The following is a 24,729-nucleotide window of genomic DNA, read 5'->3' on the forward strand; positions in this document are numbered from 1 at the left end:
AAGTCAAATTCTCGGGTGGGCAAGTATATAGGAGCAATATTGCTGGGAAGCCTATTGCCTACTAGCAATGAGACAGCTGGACATGTTTAACATTCCTTGTATCCAATTTTCCACAACTATGCATATCATATTTCAAAACAGTTTCACTCTTTGGTCACTGACAGATTTAGTTGTATGTGTGGGATTTATGAAGTACGAAAATAGCTGGAGCGCAACAATGAACTGACCATCGAGGACTCACCAAGAAGTTACAAGTAGAGGAGCAGGGGTCTTAAACAGAGGCTGCAGGAGTTCAGGAGAGGGGTAGTTAGGGTTCAGTTGAATGATTTGTGAATTAGCTAATTAATGAAGCAAACTATGTAAATTCAATGAAAAATTCAGACTATCAGTACCTAACAGTGGAACATTCCATAAACATATGAAAAGAATACCAAACATTGCCATTACTTCTCCAGCAAATCTTTCAAACACACCAAACTGTAAAAATGTTGCTGGGGTCAAATAAAGACAAAGTAGGGTTTTATGTGGTGTGAGGAGCCAGGACAAAGAGAGCTAATGATTGTGATTATAAACTTTTATTCAAATGAAAAAAGGTTTGGAAAATGCCCACTGTCCCTATTCCAAGAGGTATTTTCGTACCTTAAGCAAAAACTAAGGATCTGTCCAGTGCACAAATGTTCATGTTCAAATTAAATATATAGATACTCCTACAAAAAGTTCCCAATGGATAAGGTTCAGCATTCCAGTGGAGTCTTTTTTTATCCACTTGCAACTGTTATGGTTTCACAAAGTTCACGAGGTGAGGGGTTATCATTCTCTCACCCCTGGACCTATCAGGCTTCGCTTCCCCCCTTTTACACACTTGTAAAACTTGTATTCTTCTTATACGCATTTCCATTCATTCCTTTTCAGCAAAATCGTGCCGCATATTCATTTACCAGTCACTGTCTCAACGATCTTCACCAACGTTGCTGAAGCACCCTGGTATCCCAATCTCCTTCCTTAGGACTCTCCAGTTTCCTGTAGCGTTTTCCAGTTCTCTCTGCATTTCGGTGCTCCGCCTCTAGTTTGCAGGCTCACCGGCTTCACTCGCCGGTCTCCACTTCCTTCACGGTTCCCATGTGGTTACTGAGACTTTTTCTGTGCTCAGGCGGCTGAAGTACTGCTTTCCAGTTCCTGCCAGCCCCAACCAGACTTGCCTTTCTCTTCTGGTGTGGTCTCAGCGTGACAAACCGTTTCTTACTGCCTTCCTCCTTCTGCCTTCCCCTAGAGCAGGTTGGCTCCACAGACTTCTCTCCAGCGGCTCAGTAGTCCCTCGATCTGATTTCGGCACCGGTCAAATGCTTGCGAACACTAGAGCATGTTCTGCACTTATCAGTCTCATGGATCTTCATTGCTCCCTTTAGCTTCCTCCACACAGTATTCTCATTTTTTTTTAAAAAAGTGGAGCCCTTCCAGGTTTTCTTTTTACATGATACTGGAAGAGATTATTAGTAGATTGGGTAGGGAGTGGGAGGGAGCGTTTACAATAAGTCATAAAAGCTTGAGGTATGGAAGGAACATCCCTAAAAGAGAAAGGTGGCTTTGTTTGATGATGCCATGTTATCCCTTTGAGGGTCACCTCCCCCCATGTGGTCGTCCCTCATATAGCCGCCCTCAGGGTTAGGATCAGGTAGCGGATGCCATCCCATGACCACATGGGGAGAGGCTACCTCTGGGAAAAGAGTGATGACTTCATCAGATTCATCACAGTGGTCTCAAGGTAGATTTCAGTTATGGCCTTCTTTCTCTATGCTGAATAAATCCTGTGCCTTCAGAGCCTCATCACATTCTCAGTCAACATGCTTCCTCACAAGGATTTAAGTTTTAGGGAGTAAACATATAATCATCTATGAAACTTTCAGAGGTTTCATACTAGACGTCGGCAACTAATTTAAAAGACTTCTGAAATGTCCCCACTACAGTGATGCAAAAGTATATGATTTCAAACTCCCTGCAAATGCTAAATTAGCCCTGTTGTAAACATTGTGTTTGCATCTTATTTAAGAAAAGACCATTCCAATGTGAGTTTCTCAGATCTTTCACTTTCCATTACAGATTGATTTCAAATGGTTTCTGAAGCGAATCTGCAATTTAGAAATAGGATTCAGAGAAAAATCTATTTAATAATTTAGCAACATATCTTCCATGTGGCCTGGACATTTCCCATATAATAAAGTTTCCCAGCTTGTAGAAACTAGTAAGGTTTTCATAGTGTTCAGTTGCTACAAGGGTGCACTTCAATGTTCACCCATTCTGGAGTTTCCTTTGTCAGAGTAGCATCCACAGACTTATTAGTATTACTAGTTTCAATTTACATCACCAATTTATGTGAAAGGCAAATTAATTAAATTAATAATGAAAAGTCATGTCATCATGAACACAAAACTATTTTAAGTGATATTAGTTAGAAATATCAATATCAATAACCATACATGCTCAACATAAGCAAAAGATACCAAGAGGCACACCTACCCAGCATCTGAGCTGTTTCCACACAATAAGGGATCCAACGCTCCATGGAGGTAATAGAAATTAGCTGAACAGCACATGTTGGAAAAATGAAAAGTACATTTCAGGTGATTACAGAGAACTAAAATCTCCACTTTCAGAATGACTTTAATTTCAAAGGTAGACTAAGTTATTTAAAACACATTATTATTCATGCCATAACATATCACAGTTTAAAAAGGGGCAAAGAATTAAAACGAATTCACCCTCATCAATTAACATGAATAATTGTATTGCTGAACGAGCTATCATTTTACCCAAGTATACAATTTTTTTAACAGTAGATTTTACATAATGGGGATCATACGATAAAAATGCAAAGAAGCACCATTTGTGTACATGCGTAAAAGCTACCCTTCCCTACCAAAGAACTTTTACCTCCTGTGAAAAGGATGAAAGAGCCAGAGCGAAAAACAATTGACATTTCTCAATCTCCTAATCTAAGGAAAATGTAAATGAATGCACTGTTCCATAGGATCTTGAACTGTTCGTAGGATACAATTGAGATGGTTTAGTAAAAGTAGTAAAGTACCAGCCTCATTATCCTGTCTGTTTAAGGTAATAGGAACAATGGATGTGCTGTAATCTTAAGGCCATTGGGAGTGTATGCATGTAAACAGTCAACATTATTTTCTATAGTGACTAGTTCTGAGAGTGGCATCAGTCCTGGAGAACACTTTGCTGAGCACAGCAAAGTACACAAAGAGAAGCCAACACCCATGCATGCGGACAAGCACATGGCACATCCTATCCAATTACCATTGGTTTTCTTTCCTCAGTCTAACATCTCTCTGGGAAGCACCATTAGAGTTTTCCAGAGGAGAAGGCAGGACAGGTTTTGGGGCAAGTTAGGACTAGTAACTAAAAGAACAGTCCATGCAGTGAGTAAATCAAATGTTACTTACCGGTTAGCATAATGCTCAAGCATTCATATCTTTTATAGATTACATTTTTTATTGAATATTCTGTCTTTGAAGTGGGATTCCCTTGTGTAAAAATGTAAATACATTTTCCTATATGAATAAATATTTTCTTGAATATATCGTTAATATGCTATGTGTATAGTTCATAGAACATTCCCAAAAATGATATACCAATAAAAATATAAAACATGAAGTGAGTTACATCACGATATCAACTAATAATCACAATATTACAAATACAACAATTAATTAATATAAAATCATGTTTATAAGCTCATATTAGTATACATGAGCCTTGCACTAAGAATCTTTTCTAAGACCATTGATCACGCTACTGTTGTAGAAGGGTCCTTGAAGAAAAAGCAGCAGTTTATGTGGTAATGTGAAACTATCTTTAGGAGTATGTGTAAAGAGTAACTTGATTCATGTGGAATTTGATGTATGGCTCAAATGCAGACTCTTGCTCATCCTACATACCACATTTATAAACAACCAAGAAAACTGTGGTCCAAGTGGCACATTTCAGTGATGGCCCAATGGATTGGTTCGAAGGGCACAAATAGGACCATAAAAAAACATGTTCAACTCCCAAGCCAGAAATGGTTGCTTCACTGGAAGCCCAAACCCCTCAAGAAAGCTTTCATTAACAGATGGGGATTGTCCTGCTCATTTATTTTTGTACCTTGACATTGCTGCCATGTAAATTCTAATTGAATACTACAGATTTGATTCAGCCAGATACAGAAGGTATTGTACGATATCTTGAGGCAGGCAGGCAGGCAAACAGGTTTGTCTCGATGTTCTAGTGCAGATATAAAAGCTCTTCCATTTGCCAAATTAAGCCGTATTGGTAGAGCCTGCCAAAATATTGAGGCACTGCGGTAGCAAATGTAGATGTCCATACTCTAGCACATCAGAAACCATGCTATTCAGGTGAAGGAGGCCAGATTGTAATGAAGGGCTGCCCCTCAATTTGTCGCATTTAGCACAGAGTGCACTCTAAGCGGAACGGGAGATGAGTACGAAAACGGTCAGCTACATTGGGGGTTTCAGGATCATCTTGTATTAGAGGTCTTCAATATACGGACTACAAATACCACCAACAGTAATGGGGACAAAAGCCTAAACATACTTGTTCAAGCCTATTGAGAAAGCTTCCCATAGCAAATCCCCGTGGGGGAACAGTGTGGTGAACTTCATGCATTTGGGGTTAGCAAGCATCGCAAAAATGTCTGCTGTCGGTATCACCATAAGAAGTAAAGCGTGCCTAATTTACTGAAAGATTTGGATCTATCCAGATAAAATGTTAATGGCCATTTGAAACTAAAATAATGTAAAGTCCTTCCTGAGTAGGCACTGATAAACTGTTCGCGATTGCTGTGAAATTCTGATCATTTAGATAGAGAAGGAATGTGTATGCAGTATAGCTTTAGCCTTTCTGAAAAAGTGCCCTATGGAGGGACCATGAGGGGAATTGGGGATCTGAAGAACCAGGGAAAGCCACTATGTGATGCAACCCCTGGAAGTCGTACATTGAGAATCCCCATGTGCACCCTCCCCAGTTCCCTTATCCAGGGTACTGCTGTCACCACTGCATGCGAAGATATATTGTCCCCCAAAAGGGAATCTCCTGGTGGATGAGGGACGGTACCCAATACTTCCATTGTATATAAGTAGTGATATTAGAAAATCAGCCCCAGGAAAAGTATGCTATGAATACATGATATGCGTGAAATGTACAGGTAATATAGAGTCTGACCGCAAACCCACAAGCAGTTTGGGATGCAGTGACTAACGCACCTCAGGTGCCGAAGTCCTGGTGTAGACCACAGCCTGACTAGAAATATATGGCAGCAGGGAAATTAATACATTGTAAGCATACATGCTCCATGCACATGCCAACCGTGAGCTATCTAACCTGCAACATTTCCAGCAAGAATGCTGGATCACTCTGCTGATGCCAATATATCGGACAGGACAGGCTATATGACAGTTTGGGCTGCTGCGTCAAGGGCTGATTATCAGAACAAACTACCACTGGAAATAACGGATAACTGGGGTATACTATTGGGGAGGAGAGGAGACCATTATATGTACACACATAACTTAACCCAAAGCTAAACCACCAGCCAGAACCTCGCTGAAACAATTAGAGCCCAAGTCAAACTATCCATAGAGGCAGAAGCCTCCAGGCCTTCAGATAGTTAGGACAGCATTCCAAGCAATTGGTGGAATTCTATTGAGAGAAGGAAAGAACCGGAAGTGGTCAAGCCGACAACAGTATGCAACTTTTGAAGAGCTGAGAAACAGTTTGTGGATGAGAACCACTAACAAAGCTCAGGTTCACAGGAGAGAAGAAAGCAAAACAGTCAGCTGGGAGCCTTGACAGAGATGATGGTGGGAGGCAGGGAAAACAAAGTGAGGATCATAATCACCAGCTGGGGTCGCTATACCCCATATCTTGGTGGTTGCTTCAAAGTCACCAGAGCCTAAGAGAAATAACCTGCAAAACCTGAGTATATTCTGTAACAGTAGTTGTGTTCTTAAAAACACCCCCCCCCATTCTTGTTATGTATTTGAGGCAGACTGTCTCCCTTCGCCAGACAATAACTTTCAACTCCAATATAGACAGGATTTGGTCATACTGGCACAGAAAAGGTCGATCTTCACATCGCTGCTCCTCCACTTGTATTGGGAGGGATCAGTCAATAGGGCCCACCGGTTATGGACAGACAACTAAACCGCATAGGAGGGTGGCGGTACATTTTAATCTACCACCAAATGTCCTATCTCACTGCATCTCTATTAATGTGGACAGATGATTACATTCTTAATTTTACTTAACTGCTAGAAGAAACAGATAACCTCATCAATCTGGCACAAGTAACATCTTAAACAGAGCAAGCCTGCAAGCCTAGAAGTCCCTCAGTTCCAAGGAGATGACAACCAGAAAAGAAAGACGGGTCGCCTGAATGAGAGATTTAAGCGTGAGGAAAAGCCTTTCCTCTTTTCAGATCCAGCCTGTGTCCTACGAATTAAGACCATGACTCAGAATATATCTACAGTGATCAGTACATTATTTTGAAAGACACCCTATGCCGGTGCGATAGCTCAGTGGGTTGAGCGCTCGCTGCTGCGATCTGAGTGTGATCTGCAGGTCGCAGGTTCAAATCCCGGCAAGGCCAACGCAGCCTTTCATCCTTCGGAGGGCGATAAATGAGTACCAATTTCGGTTGGGTGATATTGTATGTAAATATGTGCTCTGTAAAGCACTTTGGATTAAGGCGCTATATACATAACACATAATTATCATTATGATTGGGGCATTCATCCAAACAGACGAATGGATCCTTTTAATCCTCAAATGAGCTAGTAGAGCTATTAGTTTGGTAAAATCTCTGGGAGCTGGGCAGATTGTAAAGGGCAGTGCGTTGCACTGGATAATCCTGTCCTACTGTATGTCTGGGGAAGCCTCTGTGAGGGTTGAATATTTGAAGATAGAAATGTGAATCCTTTATAACATAGCATGTCTAGTCTTCTTCATGAAGGGACTGTAGGATGTGAGCTGTGGTTACAAATTAAACAGGTTTGACTGGAACATGTAGATTGAATAAACAAACTAAGAAAGAAAAAAAAAAAACACAAAATCTCTGGTCCTTTTTGATGACAAAGGAATAGAAATCTTGTCCAGTGCTTCCTGGGGAACAGGCACTAGGTCTTGCAAGTGTTTCGAATCTCTTGAATCAGAAAGATTCACTCACCATAGGCATTACTGTACGCCTAGTTAATCGTCACCTTTCCTATATGCTGATGGGATATTGTCTCAGCGGGGACATGCAAGATGCATTTTATTAACGGATCAAAAATACATATTTTTGACAAGCGAAGCTGAGATGCACATACAGCAACTGCTAACCTGCATCCTGCATTGCCCATCATTTTTCTATCTGCCCAGGGTTAGTATGAGCTGCCTACAGAAAAAAGGGAACATGGACTTCGTATAATGATATACTTTATTCCTAATCTACATCCATCTCCTGTTCCCCACACGTGAGAGACCAATGAGTAAGAAATGCAGAGGAAGGTTGGACATAGGCCCTAGCCAAACATTTTTGAAGAATAGATCAACAACACACAGCTTCCTCTCTGAAACTGGAGTCCAGCACATAATGTTTATAGAAGGGCAAAGGGGTAACCCTATATGCCAGCCCTACAGATGTACAAGAGAATGTGTTTTTGAAAGGGAACAGAAGCTGTCTTGGCTCTAATAGCCGAGCAAACAAGCCTTTGAGGGCTGAATTGCCCTGGATAACATTGCACACCAAAATGCATGAGACAATCCAACTGACTATGAACATTTTAGAGGCCTGCCTGGGAATGGAACATCTCCAGCCCAGATAAAATTTCAGAGTTCGACGGTCATCCAGATTGCCCAAAATTATTTACGCCTTGAAGTATTAGTGAGGAAAAAGTAAAAAGGAAGATCTCTTGGTTGATGTATAAACTAGCAACCACTTTCGGCGAGCACGAGGGGTGCATACAAAGGGAGAACTACTCATTGTGAAACACTGTTTAAAAGTAATAAGAAGCCAGAGTCTGAAGCTTATTGATTTTGTGAGCTGACTAGACAGGAACCCAAAATGCTGATTTCAATGAAACTGGACAAAAGTTGGCTTGAGTCATGAGGTTCAAAGTTTTGACAGAAAAAAAAATTGAAGGACGGTACCGGTCACGAAACATGTCTGAGGATTACTCTTGAATTTGAGCACCAAAGGACTAAAAGGCAACCCCTTGCTTTCGTTTTGAGACGTTGTGGAAGGTTTGCTGGCCACCAGGATTGTATCCAGCATTTTATGGGAAAGGCCTAAATGGTTTAAAGTAAGCTGCTCAGGAACAAGGCTGCCAAATTCAGCAAGTGTAGGGTTAAATCATTCCATTCAGTATATTCAGATTCTGCAGCAGTGGCAAGTTCGAGATTGTGTGATCTGCGTCAGATCAAAGACCCAGAACCTGGCTGGTCAATGAGGGGTTATCATAATCTTGAATTTCCAGAACACCTTTGGAATTAGAGTAGGGGGGGCTCTAGGAGTGTGAGGCGTAGGCCAACCACCCCTCCTACAAAATCAGAGTACTGCCCAACTGCCCAAGAGATTGTGGACCCTGACTTGTCCAGAAAGCAGAGAAATGGCAAATAGTTCAGATGCAAGATAGTCAAACGATGCAGATCTTGACCCTCCCTGCTTATTGAACATGGCTTTGTTGTCCATCAATATCAACACTGTATCCTCTCTTAAAAATTGTGGGAAAACTCAGCCAAGTAGATCACTTGCAGCTCGCGAACAACAATGTAGCATGAGAAACCATCCAAATACCATTGATTGTGAATTATGTTGCCCTCCAGAGTTGCTCCCAAAACAAACATGGAACAGTTGGTTGGGATGAGACTGGTAGAGCATGCCAAGATGGCACAACCTAGGGACAGGGTCTCTTACTGTGGCCATCAACAATTAGCCCTCTTCATCACTTGAGATATGTGGATCAAAAAAGACTAAGGCCGGCAAGTTACCCAGTGAGCTGCCAAATGCAGATGGATCTGCTTCACCTTCAATCTGGCCAAGTGCATTTCCAAAATGAACAAACTTGTTTGGAACCAAAAAGTGTCCCGTAGTGAAAAACCGTAGCATCACTGCTTTGTTGGCTCTGATGCAGTCGGAGGTAGGTGGAAGAAACTGGCCTGTCCAATGTCCCTGAAGAAATAATTGAAGGTAAAGGTTCTTCTGATTGATAGGAAACCCCAGGCATAAGCATAGATAAAGCACAGTCTTCAGGGTCATCAAGGCTTCTTACAGAGTGGAGGCTCGGACCAGCCAGTCATTTAGTTATAGCTATCAATGGTTGCCATGCAACCCAGCCTTCTTTTTTTCAGGCACAACAATCCATGCCAAAATCTACGGCTTTGGCCCAAAAACAAAATTCCTTTTGGTAAGCATGACCTTACTGACGAAACCCTTCAAATAAATCAAAGTTGTTTTGCTCCCTTTCCAGAGAGCTGGCAAATTCGAATTTTCTGACATACAACCACTCCCAAATGTTTGGAGGGTTTGGGGGGGGGAGCCTAGGGTTTTGCCGCCTGTGTTTTCTTGGTAGGGCTACAACATGCCCAGGCTCACCATGACACGGTTGAAATATCAAAGGTCTGGCCAATGTGGAGCCAATGACCTGCTCTGTGTCTTTAAGCAGATACCTAGGGTTTGGTCAAGTAAAATACAGAAATAAACAAAAATAAAAAAAAAACTCAATTTATGGAAGCCACCAGTTGTTTCAAGTGTCATCACTCTCCAACCAATAAAGGACCCAACTGTTCCGTCCTCTAGCCAACGGAGATAACATGTCTTAATTAATGGAGGAATGGCACCCCTAATGAAAAGAAACAGCAATTCACCCTAGGGATGAGTAAAGGAAGGGTGCAAGAGGTGGAGTCCCTTGCCTTTGAAGACCCAGGGCCTTGGCCTGCAAAAGAGCAGCCATTTACATCTTGAAACCAGTAGACCACAAGAGCAGCAGAAGACTTCAAACCCAGAACGGTGAGTCTGGAGGTGTGTGTACATGTGTGTTTTTCTGCTGGGTTGCACCATTATTTGTTTCGGTTGCCAAACAATGGCATGTTCTGCCAAGTGCCTGCACCAAGATATATTGTCTATGCCCTGCACTTTTTTGAAGTGCTACACTCCATTATGTTTGGTATGCTACACTGTCCTTTGTTATTTGTACACATAGCTCCTTCACCTTTTCATTCCCATGCCTTTTTGGGCATCTTATCTATCTCTATCCCTCACCTTCAGCCCTGCTATCTAACCGACGTTGCTCCTCCCTACCACTAATGAATGTTCTGTCATACTCCTTCTTTGCCTCTGACAGGCAAAGGGTTCAAGCACCATAAACTAGTGCAAGAGGCGCTATACAAATGCAAGATAACAACTGGCAATCTTATTCCTTTGGGCACAATGATTTTCAGCCCTCCCCAGTAGGCATCCTCCTCCTGCTAATTCTTCCACCATAAAATCACACAAATGTAGGTGTACTTTGTTGTCTCCGATATAATGCTGCACTTGCTGCTGCTCCTCTTCTTGCTCGGCCTCTCTTCAGTCTGCTCTCAAAATCATGTGCCCACTCGTATCAGACGTGTCATTTTCTGGTATCGTCTCTTCCTAGAGACGAATATATATATATATCTTACGATTCTGCTTAATATCAGGGCTATGTGGTCTATTCCACCCACACAGAGTTCTCCTATCAGTGGCTAGTGATCCATCACTAGCTTAAACAAGTATCCCCACAGAAACAGCTTGAAATGGTCCAGAGCCCACACATGCTAGTACTTCCCTCTTTATGACAGCATACTTCTAATTTGCTTTGTTTAGGGACTTTAAAGCAAAGCTAATGATGATATTTTTGGCGTCCATAGTATTTTGTGTAAGGACTGCACCTAGACCCTTTCCACTTGCATCAGCTGTCAACTCACACATTCCTAAAAAAGGCAATTTCCCTTTATTTTCTGGAAAAACATGAATGTTTCACTTCAATGTCATGTTATAGTCGCTGTGTATGCCCAACACTTTTCGTAGCATCTCTAATGCTTACTAGAAATTTCAGTGTACACCAATATATAATCCTGCAAGAACAGGACTCTCTTAACTCCCTTGAATATTGTCAATATTGACCTTTGGAATATGAGGCAGCTGATGCCAACCCAAAAGGCATGCTATTCAATCTAATTAGACCAAAGAGGTTGATAAATGCAGTCAGCAGTGACGATCGGTACTTTGTAGATTTATTATCGAAAACAACTCTTGCACATCATATCCTGTTTATCATCTCCCTTATGTTGATGTTAATTTATGCTATTGTCAGATTTCATCGCTGGAACCACTGGTGACACCCACTCTGATGCATCTACTCCCTTCCCTATGCCATCTTTTATTATGTCTCTCAAAAGGCACTCAAATTGTGCTAATCTGAGAGGCACCTTTCCTCTAAAACGTTTGGCCTCCATCTTGAGCCAAATCTGATGTTGAAACATGTTTATCGGTCCTATCCTAGATAAGCAACCTTCTGGAAATTCCGGTATCAACCTTCTTGCTCCATCGTTTCCCTTTACCATCATCACTTGTACTTCAGCTCCAGGATTTAGCTCCATGCCAAATGATGCTTGTTGCTTCCAGTCAGGATAGGTGGCCTTTCCAAAACAAAATGTACCCTGCCTATGATTGGTTTTATCTTTGAACCTCATTCAAGCCACAAACCATCCCAAGAGATCAATTTTGTGCCCAAGGTAGGCCTTGGGAATTCTCTCCATACACCTTAGTGGCCCAACCTTATCTTCAAGCCTTTTGTGATAGGTGGAAGCAGGAATTATTGTTTGCAAACACCCAGAATCTGCCATTAGCTCCAGCTCCTCACCAGCTATAAACACTCTGCACACTGGTCTTCTAATATTGGGAAACGCATTTGTCTCCTGTAAATCCTGTGGATCTTTCACCATCCGTACACTGTTTTTCTTTTTTAAGATAATGACAGCTCTATCATCTCTTCCTTGACTTCTTGTGTTTGTTCTACCAGGTTTACGTTGGGCTTCCTCCTTGGTCGCTTGCAGTTTGCAAAATTCTGTCTTTCAAACAAATACATGTCAAGACGCACTACTTACATGTTTTTCCTATGGCCGGACATGCTTTTGATGTTGCCAAATGATACAGGTCCCCACACCAGAAGCATTGGGTTTGTCCATCTTCCCCCTTCTGTGCACCTGTATGGCACACTTCATTTTTTGCCTTTATGAGTACGGGACAACTTTTTATGAGCCATCAATGACCTTTCTATGCTCTTTGCAATTTTGAGAACATTTGGTTACCATATGGTTGCCATGGATTTGATTTTATTTGTAAATTTATGCTGGTCTTCTGCGAGATAACCTCAGAGCTCCTCAGGCAGTGCCCTCCTGAATTTGCCATCCCGGCATCCGAGATGCACTGAAAGTGTACTGAAAGTGTGTCACACGCAAAGCACCTACCTTACCAAAGCACAAAACAGAAACGGCAGAGTGGAAACATTGGGTTGACATAGCCAGATGGAGCATGGGAATCGAAGGTTGAAAAAAAGCAGTAAAAAATGGAAAGGGAGCAAACACCCACAAGTTGTGTAAAGTTATGTCTGGTGGGTAAAGCTGGTTCATTGAGGCAATTTCCACGGATCCGTCATGGCTTCACTTTTTATAAAAAATGTCCTTTCATTCGCAAAGAAAGCTTAGCTCATTTGCCCACTAGCCAAACATGCCCTCCTAATGGAGGAAAGGGATCCACATCGGAGTAAAGGATGACAGGAAGAAGATGAGGAACAGGGGGTAACAAAGACAAAACTCATGAGACAGCATTGAGATTCCTTGAATTCTGAGTAACTTCTTCCAGGCAGGAAAACAAATATTTTTACTCCCAATATTGAATGGTGTTGCTCGCCAAAAGTGATGGGCGGTCAAGGTTGTGTTTGAGGGTGTTGGAGGATTGCTTCTCCTGCTTCCACATTCTGACGAATCCCAGAAATTCATCATGGATTTTGATTCATCGTTTCTTTTTTTAAATCACTGAGTCTCAGAAATGACTGAAAAGGGTTTTGCAGTAACAGCACTATCCGTGTATTTAGGCAGCATAGAATTTGTGAATTCTGAGAAACGTTTTCTGCTTCAAATGGAAGGTATTTGACCTTGTTCTGATCTATTAACCAAGCAAGTCTACTTGTTGCTGCTCCAGTACACACATCTCTTGCTTGTGTATCAACATAACTGACCTGAGCTAAGCGGATACAGCATGTGCTGAGTCTCTGCAAGTTCAGAAGGCAAAGTTACTCTCAATAGGACATTTTAACAGGAGGACATGAAGTTAGGTGACAGTCTGAATTTGTATCGTCCAAGAATTCATTAATAAGAACACAGGAATGAGTCTTCTGGCAAATATTTTGTGGGTTACTGCTATGTGTTTTAATGCTAATCTCATTACGAAAAGCAATACCAGACCTCTCTCGGCAGAAATCCTATATTAGTCTGAAACAGTCCCTACATTCTGCAGGCCAAACTAATCTATTACATCAGATATTAAAGATTGGAATTCCTAAACTGAATAGAGTGGTTCTTCCTGTTGCCCTGAATCAGAACCCTGATCCTTTGAAGTACTGACTGACTTGATACAAGTAGAATCCTGAGGCGATTCATTACTCAACGTTAAAAAAAAAACCTTTAGTGATTCCGGTACTCCTAGTCCTCGCTCTTGCGCCTTCATAACTGGTTGGTGTTGGCAAGATTGTATGCTGTACCCTTTGGATGCACTACAACAACCCTGACCTCCTGTCAATAGGACCCAACCTTTGGTATAAGTCTGAACTACACAGGTTGTTAGTGTGGCTCAGCAGCCAGGCTTGTATCTAGAGGGGTCAATGTGAGCTGTAGGGGAGTTACACAGAGATTCACAGTGACACATATTCAAATAAACTCTTACACACAAGGTTTCTTGAATAAACAATTATTAATTTATGTATCAGTCAGTTAGAATAAGCCTTCTTCAGAAGGGAGCAATATAAAAACACACAAATACACTTCAAAACTGTACACTCTAAAGTTTCTAAATCAGAAAAGACCCTTTTGGGATAGCCCACAGACACAACCAACACCCTCAGGTGACTTCAGTAGCTAGGGTGCTGGGGACATTAATATCTTACTGTTGGCATTTAGAACAATTTCAGATCTTGGTCAAAGGAAAATATTATTAGAACAAACAAGAGAGCACAAATATTCTTAAGCAGGCAAATACTTTTGGATCCCCTAAGAAGAGTCGTTTAGTGTTACAGGTTAAGCTAAAGTCAATGGGCAAGAGTCTTATAAAGGCTGAAGCACTTCTGGTAAGCAAGTAGAAAATTTTGCACAATGTTTTAGAAGTTTATGAAGAAAAGAAGAATACAATGTAGGGCCAAAAGCTGTTTAGACTTGTGAGAAGATGCAAGCAACTCTACAGTGAGAGTTAAGTTCTCTCAGACTTTAAAGTACCTTTGTATAGAAGAAAAAGGGCAGCAGGTGACTTCTGTTCCTGTACAGCTCTGCAGATCTCTCTGTTCCTGGACCTCAGTCGTGGGGACAAGACTGAGGACTTCTGGGGACTCCTGCTCTGCAATGGGACAGTCACCTCTCGCAACCGGCAATCTTTCCAACAAGTGGCACTTCAGTGTTTCAGCTCCTCAGGACTACTGCAAATAGAAACACCACAGTTTCTGGCTGTTGAGATGGACTTTCCTTGCTTCTGGGTTCCGGCACTCTGTTGAGGGGGCTCAGGCTCGGTCAGTCCTGCTTTCTGTGACTCCAGAGGATCTTCCTGGAGCTCTTGTCCAACTTAAAAGCAACGCACACAATCTGGTGTTCCTCTCCCTGGCGTTTTGGTTTCCAGCAGCAACTCTGTGGAATGCAACCAGCTCCGAGAGAATGTCCAGGTGGCTTACTTTGGAGTGGATTGGTCCCACCAACTGAAGGGGGAAGTCGTCCTTGCAGGGGCTTCTCTGTCGATACAAATTTGGAGTTTCAGTACAGCAGCAGGGTTTCACTGGGCAAACCAACGGTCCCAGGTGTCGACCCAGTCTTCCAAGCCAAAAGCATCGCCTTTTATTCAGTTCTCTCCCATTCATTCCAGCCTAGCTGCCAGTCACCCAGTAGTAGTACTGGAATCATCATGAAGGTAATTTTTTCATACTGCAGCATCCAACTCTCACCTTTTCCCAACTATTCTCAGACTGTACACATCCCTGAAATAGGTGGAAGGGACACAACACCTGGCCAGGGTAAAAGCAAAGAGTTTGTGCAACATCTGCTGGCCAAAGAAAGCATCTTTTCTTAAAGATGCATCCAAAGAACAGCGCTTGGCAAAAGCATGAGGAGTGGCCCAGGTAGCTGCCCAACTGATGTCTGCAATGAGGACAGGTTTCTGAATGCAACCAATGATACCTTAGGTCTGGTCGAATGAGTGTCAAGTCTCTCAGGAACCTGGAGACCAGAGAGCTAGTAAGCATTAGAGGTGCAAGAGACTATCCATATCAAAATGACAGCCTTTGGTGCATTGTTTCGAGGTGAAAGACTGCATAGGTAATAAAAAGACAGTCCGATTTCCTGAAAGAATGAGTCCTGCCGAGGTACAACTTCAGAGTTCCATCAAAGTTCAGATTGTGCAAAATGTCCTCTGTTGAAGATGTGCGAGGCCTTGGGTTGAAGATCAGCAAAACAATACTCTTATCTAAGGCAAAAATCAGACAGTACACCTTGGGAACAAAAAGAAGGGACAGTTTAAATAACAACCTTGTTCTTAAGAAAGACGATATACAAATCTCTGGAGAGGGAGCCCAATGCTCACTTACTCTTCTTGCAAAAGTAGTGGCCACTAAAAAGGAAGCATTTTTTCTCATAATGGCCACCGAGACCACATTGCGATCACATTGAGGTGCCGTTTCTCTGAAAAGAGGGTGAAAAAGATCCTTAAAATGCTTTTTTGACAATTTCATTTTTCGGAGAGAAAGTCTCAATTGATGAATTAAGGTATGCTGCGATGGCTGAAAGGTAATGCCTGCAGGCCTGAACTTGGGTGCCTGAATCCGCTACAGAAGTCAAACGATAGGACAATGTCCAATGAAGCCTAAAAGGGATTGATATCTTTAGATAAAGCCCAGTGGCAAAACCTGAGATTCTGGCCCATTGGCATACACTAATCCCTTAGGAACCAGCCGCTCAAGCTTAGCAGTGGAATGCAAAGAGTGAAGCACAGAGCAACCCTCTCCACTCATGCTGTTGCAGTAGGAGTTTGAGACTTGCAGTGAAAATTTAATATCCTCTTGATAAGCAGGAGGTGGTCTGATAACCACATCTGCCGGGGCTAGTAAGGCCATCAAAATCAGGCTGCAATTGCTAACCACCATGAAGGTGCGCAGAGTTCGGCAGATAAGTGGACAAGGATGGAACGTATAAAGGCTTCTCCTGGACCAGTCCGGACTGAAGGTGGTTTGAGAAACCAGAGGGCGTCTCACCAGCTAGTCCCCGGGGGTCTCTCTCTCTCTCTCAGGTGGCCAAGGTACGGCCATCACCTTTAGATCCAGGCCCTGTGGATGGACCAGTGCGGGAGGATCACCTGGGTGAGGGGTCTTCGGGGAGTGGTGGTGAGGCAGCCGAAGGTGAGACACGGTATTGCCTCCTTTTTTGTTCATCAAATCCATCCTATTTTTTAGGATTCTCTGAGGTCCCAACTACCCCACCCCCAGATGGTGACAGAGTAACAAGACTAACTCATACATCGTACTGGACATGTCCCGTTAATCGGGTCAGGCAAAGTCAGGCACTTAACTTTAAGTGCATACACCTGATACCAATTAGCTCTCCTCACAGGGATAAAAGACAGAACCTAGAGACACAATCTCAGCAAGGCGGAGCACGAGTACGAGCAGCACGTCTGGGGCAAAGTCAAATCTATTGGAGCAGAGCGACGGACCAAGGGACGAGAGCTGCGGGTCAAAAACCCCAAATGTTCCCTACTGGAGGTTGTTGCCTCCGACAGGCCGCAAAAGATACGGCGAGATGGCCAGATCCCATATAAGAAGGCTGCATTGTGTCTCAAGAACGCCAGCGACCCTGCCGGGTGAACAGCAGAGTTGGGGAGGTGAGGCCAAGCCTGTGGTACTAACCTTGACTTGTGAATTGAAAATCTTAAGATCAAGAAATAAACACACACTGCCGGTGAGTTGGCAAGCGACCTGAGAGACCAGTGTGTGTTAAAGATTGAAGCGGCAAAATTATATTGCAAGTGAAGGCTGCACGTGTGTGGATGAGACACAAAGAAAGGCAGACCTGTGAATGCACTTTGAAGTAAGGAAAGCTGTGAAATCAGCGATACTGAGTAACGGAGTGGTCCGGCGAATGGAAGTAGCCCACTTGAAAGTCTCAGTGAAAGGTGTATTGTTTGTAATGATAAAGAGAATCAACTACAAAATTAACTCCTAGAGAAGGGGAGAGTGAGAGTTTAACCTTTTATCCGAAGTGGTCTGCAGTGGTCTGTAAAGAAAGCCACACACATTCGAAAGTCTTCGTAATCCGAAAGTGGTCTGAGCCCGACTGAGGTAGACCCAAAGTGCAATAAGCTTGGGGAAGGGAGCCCCCTGCAAGTCTTGTTGAACTGCATTCTGAAGAGGTCTGAGCCTGACCAAGGGAGACCTATGTGTACTTTGTTGCTAGAGGTCTGAGCCCAACACAGAAACGGACCTAGGTGAACATTTTGTTGAAACATTATTTGGAAGTCTGGAAAGAGAGACTTTAACATGGAAGGCCAGGAGGGCCTCAATCTACATTTTGGAACTGTTTATTGTGCTGAAACCTGGTCCAGAATGTGTCATTTGCCTACAGGAACCGCCTTACTCTGTGTAGTCTAACGTGGGAAGGAGAGCTGATTCAGCTACATTTATTCTTTTGAACACTGATTTTTCCTTTACATACATTTCTCTTTTATACACTTTTTGTACAAGAGATAGGGCAGGCATTTGGTTTTGTTAGTGTAGAAATCACCAGGTTGGGTTGTTTTGCTGAAATAAGGCTTTATTCAAATAAGGTGTAACCAAAAGAAATTATAGTCCATTAACTCCTTGAAAGTTACTTCACTCTCATGAAGCCTTCCAAGTATGTAACTTAGCACTCCTAAGTTTCCTTTGTGTCCGGATAGGCCCACCAGTCGTTCCTTCTCTCTTCGTCCTCTCCGTATGACTAGAAAAAGCAACAACCTGTAGATCAGTTCCTGGGCTTTTATTTGATGTGAGTGACTTAGTCCCCCCACCAATGGAAACCTCCCCTGACTATTGAGCTTCCCATTGGTTGGTTCGGCCATGTCCCGCCTCCATTAAAGGCTGCCGTCAGCTTCCTTAACACCTGGTCGCCCTGTGAGGCCCCCCCCCCTTTCTGGAAGCCCCCGGCCACTCTCCTCCCTCCCTCCACATGGGCCAACGCTTCCCGGCTCCTGTAGAGCGGGCCGCCTCGCCGAGCCAGCCGTCTCTCCCTCCGCATTTCACCTGACGACAAGAGGAGCTCGGCGGCCCGCGTGGGTCTGTGCTTCGTGGCTGTCCGTGTCTCCCGCAGGCTCGCCGCTACCAGCCCGGACCCCCTGCCACAGTCCTCGACGCGGGAGCCGGTGAAGTCAGGTAAGGACACGAAGGATGGAGATGCCCGTTCCGTCTCGCGGCCGACTGCCACGAGGCCACGAAGTACCGCTACTCCATCCCCTTCGGGTTCCGCTTCACAGTTAGCATAGGCCATTTTGATGTGACAGACTCCACTAGGACTATTTTGTTTATCGTTTGATGGTCGAGACTACTCCCATCATAGTTATAGGGCAAAGGAGGAGTTTTCTCAACCCCAGAAACTTCAATAAATGTTTTACAAATTGTACCTATTGTGTCAGTGACATACCTGTGATACCAGTGTCTCCTAGGGAACGGAGAGATAGCTTTGGCAAGGAGGCATACAACTGAAACAGACGGTTGTTCTCTGTCACAGACTAGTCCATCCTCAGGAATCCCCATTTTTGAAACAACAGGAAGATAGACTTGTTCAACTCCCACTCATGCGTGGAACGCAAGAGCCTGCACAGGGAGTCTCCTTCCCCTTTCTTCTTCCCCTTAAATCGGATGCAACAGGGAAAATGTGGTTCAAGAGGCACCCGTGTAACAGCTGGAAAGCTAGAAGGTGATTTTGTTCCCCCCTGCTGTAAGATAGAACATAGTAGTGGTGCTGTTCGTGAATAACAACCACCTTTCTCTGGTCAAGAGGGAGGAATGACTTGGGGCTCTGGAAAATGACCTTCAGCTTCAAAACATGTATCTGAAGAAGCCTTTCCGGTGTGCCCCACAAGCTGTGAGCCTGGTGAATCGGACAGTTCCACCATATACCTCCCACTGAGAGGGAGTAGTCCATTGTCTGAGATTTGAGAAAGTAGAAAAAGGGACCCCGACAAGATTATTTTCTTGTAGGGTCTACCACTTGAATGGTGAGCTCCGGTCCCCTTCAATGATGGAGACTTTCATGGACTGAGGGTCTGACAATTGGTTCAACCTGGAAAGCCGATACAGCTGCAAGAGTCCAATTCTGAGACTGGCCAGAAGCACAACTAGAATGCACGAAGCCATAAGGCCTCAAAGCCCCTGGAGCCACCAAACAGACTTCTGATGATAAAATGGTGGATCTTCTCCTTCAATGACAATTCTGTCAGTAAGGGGAAAGGACATGCCCAGAACCGCACCAATATACTGGATTGTCTGAAAAAGAAGAAAGGTAGACTTCTTCATGCTGATAGAGACCCCCAAGTTGTGAAGAGTGTTGTACAGGATTTAGAGGCTAGAGGAATTCCCTTAGCGTAAAGAGGCCTGATGAACCTTTAGTCCAGAAATAGGTAAATGTGGACCTTCAGAAGTCAACGGTGAGCTGGCACAGCAAAGAGCACCTTTGTGAACACTCAGATCTGCATTCAGGCTGAAAGGCATCTATATTGATAATGCTAGCCACCCAGAGTGTACTTCAGTAACTGACGGTACTACTCCTTCTTGATCAGGATGTGGAAATAGGTGCCCTGAAGATCCACTGATGTTAGCTAATCCCATACAAGGGGGTCCTCCAATATGTGAGCTAGAGAAGTCATGTGGCATGTCTCTGAGGGCAGGAACTCATTTAGTTCTGAGAGGATTGGAATTGGTCCAACACCCCTATCTTCCTTAATACTGTGAAGTACAATGTGTAAAAATCCAGACGTCTCTTGTTCACTGGAATTATCTTCATGGCTCTAATGCAGAGAAGATTTTGAATCTCATGCATGAGCACCAGAGAGGAACTTTGGATCCTAGCTGGAGGGGACAGCGGTATTTGTATTAGGACCCTGTTTGATGATTGAGAGCACGCAAGGATCTTGTGTGATGCTCAACCAGGCTCCGTAAAAGGACTCACTCCCTCCAATGATTCCTGGGGCTGGTGTGCAATGGAAGAACAAATTCCCAATTCGGAGTCATTCAGGATTGGAAGCAGAGTCTTGGTTGGTGACAGAGGACATAGCTAATTTTGTTCTTGAGCAAAAATCTATTCATTGTGTAAAAACCAGTAGAAGAGCGTCAGACGTCCCTTTTGCTGCTTTTCTTGCTTGGAAAGATTTGAAGGCCGCAGAGGTCTGAAAACCTGACAAAGATGTAGAAATGGCACTAAGCAGTCATAACACCCGTTTTAAGGTCTGAAGGACATCTATGGGTGGAGAAAACAAATCCACACCTTGTTCTCTATGTGTCAGGATGAAGAGATGTCTTGATATAAGCATGCCTAAAAACAGAGAATAGAGAGTTAATAGCACCAGATGCAGTGTCGGTGAGATCCTTATTGATATGCAGCTTCTTTCCCCTTTAATAGCGAAAGAGGAATTCTTCTTGGGCATCAGGTGGAAAATCAGCAAAATGTTCCAAAGCATACACTGCATACAATCTTTAGTAGCGTGTTTTTGTCTTAATGATGTCCAGTGAATGCGAAAATGAAAAACGTTTCCCTTAGCTGCAAGTCTGCTTTTCGGTATCCACCGGCTAGTCCTTTTGTTAATGGCCTTCGAGGTTTCATTTGGACAACCCAATAGTGCCAACTGCAGTAAAGTAGATCTCAAGGGCAAAACAGACCTACAGCCTCATTAAAAGCTAGGGGGTAAAGGGCTATGCACAACCTCTGTTTCCAGACAGTTACGTCTCAATCCTTGCTGAATAAGTGTGGTTTGTCAGAAAAGTCAGTTTTAGTAGGGACTACCATCAGATCTTTAAAACAACCTATGGTGTACTCTGTACAGCTCCTGTGCCCATATTTGTGTCCAATTCATTGGTAAATAGGATATTTCTTGCAACGAGGTAGGCATCCCTCACCAACTAATATGTAACGTGAGGGAAGCTAGTGTAGACAAAGAATAGAATATCCTTGAAGGGGCAGAAACCAACAGCCAATTAATTGGTGTGCCTAGTCCTAAATGCCAAGATAATATTCCTAGTCATGTAATCGAAACGAAAGCATCAAAATGCCACACCATCAAAACCAAAGCATTGTTTACCAATGCATCGACAGGCGATCTATTACATGTAAAAGTGCTTTTCCATCCAAACCAGTCCATCGAAAATATAAATGGACTGGTTTCAATGGAAATTCACTTTTACATGTAAAAAGATAGCATTTCAATTTTTTTGTAACGTTAAAACGTAACATGGAGTTGTCCAGTGCTGAAATTTCAGCACAGGCCCATTCCTTGTAACGTTTTAATGTTTTATTTGTATATTGGGAGGGGGCACCCTCCCACCCCCCATTCACACACCCCACCAACCCTAACCCTAATGTAACCCTTAATCTAACCCTAGCCCCAACCCTAGCCCTAACCCTAACTCTAATGCAACCCTTAATCGAACCCTAACCCTAATGTAACCCTTAATCTAACCCTAGCCCCAACCCTAACCCTAGCCCCAACCCTAACCTAGCCTCAACCCTAACCCTAATGTAACCCTTAATCTAACCCTAGCCCCAACCCTTGCCCCAACCCTAACCCTAGCCCCAACCCTAACCTAGCCTCAACCCTAACCCTAATGTAACCCTTAATCTAACCCTAGCCCTAACCTCAGTGTCGATTATACCATCGAATTATAGTCAATGGAAAGTCATTTCGATGCTTATATTTCAATGGTATAGCATTCAATGGAATGGGTTTAAATGAATTGACTAGATACCCAAAATCTAATCTGGCTTTCTGGCTCAGTCTATTGAAGGACAAGATCTACAAGAATCTGATTATATCTACAGACCCTTTCATAATCTGAAAGGAGTAGTAAGAAGATCAGCCTCTGTACCATTTCTGAATTTTACTTCCGACATTCTGGTCCTATAGCCAAGCCCCAAAATCAAAATGTATACATGATATGCAAAGCATCATTCAATTTAACAGGAATAAAAGCCTAAATATTTGTTTGTGGCATTTGAAATGGCAAGACAACTGCTACATGACAAGGTTGCAGTACTAAGAATCTGACCTTAAAGATTTCGTAACCCGGAAAAACACACCCAAACCAGCATTAATCTCCTTTTGCCCAGTCATGCATATTTGTTATTTACTCGGTTCAAAATAGAGAAATTAAGTTCACAAATAACCTTCAATGAGGCACTTATTTCTGCAATGTTCAAGAGATCAATGCTGCAAAGCCAACTTAAAAAGAGTTTAAAGGAAGCAAAATGAAAGGTGTTTAAAACTACTATATAAGAGTGAACACATCCATACATGAATAGTATACAAAGCAGGAATACTATTAATCTATGGATGTGTTAACTCTTTCAACGACTTATGAAGCACACACATTAATGCACAAGGTATTTTAACGATTCTAACATGATGCACACAATATGTAAATAAGGATTAAAGACATACTTACTTTTATTGTGGATGTACTCGTCCCAATCAAAGCCTCTGCTCCCATTGCCAAAGACGCTTTCATTGAAGTTAACTGGCCAAATAACACACTTGTTCCTCAGATTGCCCATGAAAAGCTGCAGGCCGATCAAAGCAAATACACTAAGGCAGAAAACTGTTAAAATCATCACATCTGACAGCTTCTTTACCGACTGGATAAGAGCACCTACAATGGTCTTCAAACCTGTAAAAAGAAAGGGGCACTGCAAAATCACATCCACACTGTTTGATTGAATGACACAATCTCATTGCAAGAGGGAAAAAGGAAAGCAAAACAACAATCCTAATCTTTCCCTGTCCCACTCGTCCCATGTACTCCATCACAACAATCACCCACATTGGTATCCAAATAAAAATATAATAAAGTATAGATAGAAATACGGCTTGAAACAAGCAAGTCACGAACGAAGATACTGTTTTTCTGCAATAAACCTTTTCATGTATTTAGATGACTGTGCAATTTCAGAAAATAAGAACAACGCACCAGAATCCTTACTAAAAATGTAGTTCGTAAAGGGGTAGGTAGTGTCTCCATGCTGTGTCAAGATTATATTTATAAAGATTTCATTTGAAGTATTCGACAAAGATAGGCATTTCAAAAAATAGACTAAAAAATAGATCTATTTTTGATTAGGATCATCACTACAGCCACTTGGAAAACTACCCCACAGTCCAATGCTTGCAATGAACCAGTGCCTGGCCTGCAGATCACCCTCTGCTCCCCTGGTTCCTGTTCATGACCCAGCCCAAACAATGGATCCATTCCTCACTCCTACCACTGACCATTTTGAGAGATCAGTGTTCGCTATGAAATTCTCAGACCTTCTCCAGATAGCCAATAAAAACCAATCACTGAGCTCTGGGTCATAATGCCCCCAGCCAATGACTGCCCTCTACCTAAGCCCCTCCTCTGTCAGCCATCTTCAGGTTTCTACTGCATGTTCAAGTGTTGGGAGTCCTCCTGCTTTGCTCTCTGAGCTTTTGCTGCGTTTTTCGCTTTTTTGAGAGTTAAACTCTATTTTTTGGTCAATCGAGCCTGTGTGCTCCATCGATCATCCTTTCGACGAACAGGGAACCGTTTTCTGATTTTTCATTGCCCCTCAAGGGCTGTTTTTGTCGAGTGTTCGTCTTGGAGGCTTCTAGAAGATTCTTCAGGCCTACACCGCATGGATCATGTCGGACGAAAAGGACAACCCTTCCCTCTTCATGCTGTGCTCCGACTGCGGTTTGCGTAATGTATACATGAACGACAAGCATTCCCAGTGTATGTATTGCCTGCACCCGATGAACAAGGAGGAAGATTGTGCGTTTTGCCGTGTCGTCTCGAAGCACAGGCTGAGGGACCGACATCAACGGTTGGAGGCGTGGCTGAGGCTAAGGCCTCTGCACCGGGTGTTAAACAGGGGCATGCCTCTCGCGGATCCGGAAAAGTTGAGTGGTCTAACTACCCCTTACCACAGAAACCGGTCGGATATGAAATTACCTGACCTAGAGGACAATAAGATCACCCAGAGTCAGTGCATTTGGACTATGGATCCCCGAACCAACTAACCCCGAGGGTCCCACCTTTACAAAAGAATCGAGAGAGAAAGATTCACCAAAGAATATCCTTTGTTCTTCATTTTTAACACTTCTGCACCTACCTGGCAGAGAAAACCCATTAAAGATTCCAGTTCTTTTCATCT

The 24,729-nt window shown here is 43.1% G+C and overlaps 1 protein-coding gene across 7 annotated transcripts in view; it reads right to left on the reverse strand.

The window, feature by feature from the left end:
* Positions 1-24,729, reverse strand: part of SCN8A (sodium voltage-gated channel alpha subunit 8) — a 1,610,732-nt gene that overhangs the window by 1,076,661 nt on the left and 509,342 nt on the right. For all 7 annotated transcript variants that reach the window (XM_069653414.1, XM_069653412.1, XM_069653417.1 and 4 more), the window contains exons 7-8: positions 23,007-23,228; positions 2,515-2,578 (exon numbers count right to left, since the gene is read on the reverse strand). In XM_069653414.1, the coding sequence (XP_069509515.1) occupies positions 2,515-2,578; positions 23,007-23,228 (286 nt within the window). The remainder of the gene's footprint in view (positions 1-2,514; positions 2,579-23,006; positions 23,229-24,729) is intronic.

The sequence above is a fragment of the Ambystoma mexicanum genome, chromosome 3q (genome assembly GCF_040938575.1).
Source record: "Ambystoma mexicanum isolate Mex_15411 chromosome 3q, UKY_AmexF1_1, whole genome shotgun sequence".
Classification (NCBI taxonomy): domain Eukaryota; kingdom Metazoa; phylum Chordata; class Amphibia; order Caudata; family Ambystomatidae; genus Ambystoma; species Ambystoma mexicanum.